This window comes from Montipora foliosa, chromosome 2, assembly GCF_036669935.1.
Source record: "Montipora foliosa isolate CH-2021 chromosome 2, ASM3666993v2, whole genome shotgun sequence".
In the NCBI taxonomy this organism is placed as follows: Eukaryota; Metazoa; Cnidaria; class Anthozoa; order Scleractinia; family Acroporidae; genus Montipora; species Montipora foliosa.
The window spans coordinates 42,285,233-42,287,732 of NC_090870.1; the positions used below are offsets into that span (position 1 = coordinate 42,285,233).

At 35.2% G+C, this 2,500-nt stretch overlaps 1 protein-coding gene across 2 annotated transcripts in view; it reads left to right on the forward strand.

Moving 5' to 3' along the window:
* LOC137993150 (valine--tRNA ligase-like) overlaps positions 1 to 2,500 on the forward strand; it is a 35,328-nt gene that overhangs the window by 17,893 nt on the left and 14,935 nt on the right. For both annotated transcript variants that reach the window (XM_068838835.1, XM_068838837.1), the window contains 3 exons: positions 1 to 66; positions 1,075 to 1,156; positions 1,794 to 1,870. The exon at positions 1 to 66 is cut by the window's left edge and continues 38 nt beyond it. In XM_068838835.1, the coding sequence (XP_068694936.1) occupies positions 1 to 66; positions 1,075 to 1,156; positions 1,794 to 1,870 (225 nt within the window). The remainder of the gene's footprint in view (positions 67 to 1,074; positions 1,157 to 1,793; positions 1,871 to 2,500) is intronic.

The following is a 2,500-nucleotide window of genomic DNA, read 5'->3' on the forward strand; positions in this document are numbered from 1 at the left end:
AGCTCTCACCAAGAAAGGCCTATTTATTAAAACAGAAGAGAATCCAATGGTAGTCCCAACATGCAGGTAAATGGCTAAAAGATGTGAGGAAATGGCAACTGTGTTATGAATTTGAATATTTTCACAGGGATCCACATTCACAGTTGTCCAGCAGACTTTGATAAAAAATGAATATAGATCCCTGTTTTCAAGTTTTGGAGAATAAAGGTCTACTTCGATTTCAGAATAAAACTGTTTTTAAACAGAATGATGAGAATAATTCCAATTTCCCTTGGAAGTTCATTTGGGAGCATTATAGTCAGAAGGTGTGTTGCAGAGGTATATCATGGTGCTCTTTAAAAGTCATCTGATACAGCTGGAATTTACACACTTGAACATTTGAAGCACTCTTACTAGAATAGGGATCTCTCTTTTCCTTTTATGGTCCATTCAATGGGCAGTACAATTCTGGAATAGGAATACTTGAAATGCTATCCTTCCTGCTATTTTAAACATCTTTATTACCTTTGTTTCTTCAAAACGCCAGACATACCCTTTTACATGTAAATCATCACTCCACATAATTCTTATTCTGAGAATAGGGTCAATCGAATCCTTCTTAAATCACTGCTTTAATGGCTTTTCCAAGAAGGTGGCTGACAAAATATTAATTGGCATTGAAGGATAGAGAAAAGGTTATAAACACAAGCAAGGAGACTCTTGTATAATTCTCTAAATGTATATTGACATTTTAAGTACAGTTAAGGATAATATTTTGACACTAATTATTGAAAACTTATGAATTAAAATACAGAGAATTGTTTATTGAAATAAAGGAATGCGGAGTCTTAATATAACTTTTTGTCATCATAGCCCATTTCCAGCTCATTGTGGTGGACAATGAGTTTCCTGAATGCTACTGTAGGAGCAAAGGTCCTTTTATAGTCAAGGCCTTTGTTTAAATGCCAGACACTTTCATTACCACAGTAATAGTGTGTCAGATCCTTTTGTTTCTTGTTGTGGCAGTGACGACTCATTTACTGTCAACTTTAATTGACTTTCTCACTAATTTCCCCCAAAATTGTTTTCTATCAGCCGGTCTAAAGATATTGTTGAGCCACTGATCAAGCCTCAGTGGTATGTTGATTGTCAGGAAATGGCAGACATGGCTGTGAAGGTACACGTAACCTTTATTTTGGTGTTTGCATGCTATAATTTTAATAACACAGCACGGTGCAGTTTAAGGGAACCTACGCTCATAGAAATGAATAACTTTGTACCTGAGAAAAATAGTTTTATTTAATAATGCTTGCATCTATTTCTTTCTTTTTTCAAATTTCCAGGCAGTTCGGCCACCATCTTGAATAATTTTCAATCACATGTATTATCCCATATTTTGGGACCTGGAGAAATCCAAAAACAAAGAAATGTAACTCTGAAATTCATGTGTTTTGGATGGAAACGTCTGCTCGTAATTGTATCTTGGAGAAATTTCAAACAAACTTAGGGTGGCGAATGGTACCTCGAAAGACGTGGGCCTTGGAAAACTTTGGCAGGATCTCGTAATCTCCAAAGCATTTTTGATAAGTCTCGAAGCCTCGTTTTTGCATGGTTTGTTTCTACCTTTTTTGAGTCTCGAAACTTTTTACCAAGAAGTCTCGACCTCGGATTTTTAACTAGGATCTCGGCGTCTCAAAATTTTATTTCCTGTGGTTTAACATTGTTTTTTTGTTCTTTGTTGGAGTGGAGGTTCCCTTTACACTGTAAATTACATGTTTGTTACTTAGTAAAAACGGAGTTTCGTTTGATTGCAGGCTGTTCGAAATGGAGATCTGAAGATCATCCCAAGCAGTCATGAGAAGGTTTGGTACAGCTGGCTTGAAAATTGTAGGTATGTGTACTCCAGTGACTCTCAAATACATACTAAATAAAATAATAATTGTCTTTCCATTTATGATCGCTTGATGACTGTACGCTTTTTCTTATGTGGTGATACTTATATAGTTCACACACTTTGCCTAAACTAAATAATAATTCTGAAATGCATGTAGATGAAGTATATGTACACATGTAATGTACTTATTGATGGTCACTTGAGCGTACTTTTGATAATAGATCCAAGTGCTTGTGACAGGTTTCAAACGTGTGACTTTCTGGCATAGTAGTTTGGAAGATGTACCACTTACAGGGTGTAGTGACGCTTGGACCATTGTTAACATGTATGAATAGGAGCTTGTAGTCTACATGTATTAAAATTGGTCATATGACTGTGTCAATACATGTACTAAAAAAATGGCATTCTCATTAATGTGGACTAGCTGGTAAATTTTAAGCCCAGTGAAAAGGAAATTACTAATTTCCTTACTAAAATTACTAAATTAACTAATAGTTATTTATAAACTGATTATGCTTGGGGTATACCCAGCACTCCTTGTACATGTAGGAATAATGATAATAATTATTATTACTGAACCTATGACAGTTTGCATGGTCTACATTGTACCAAAGAGCTATACATAGA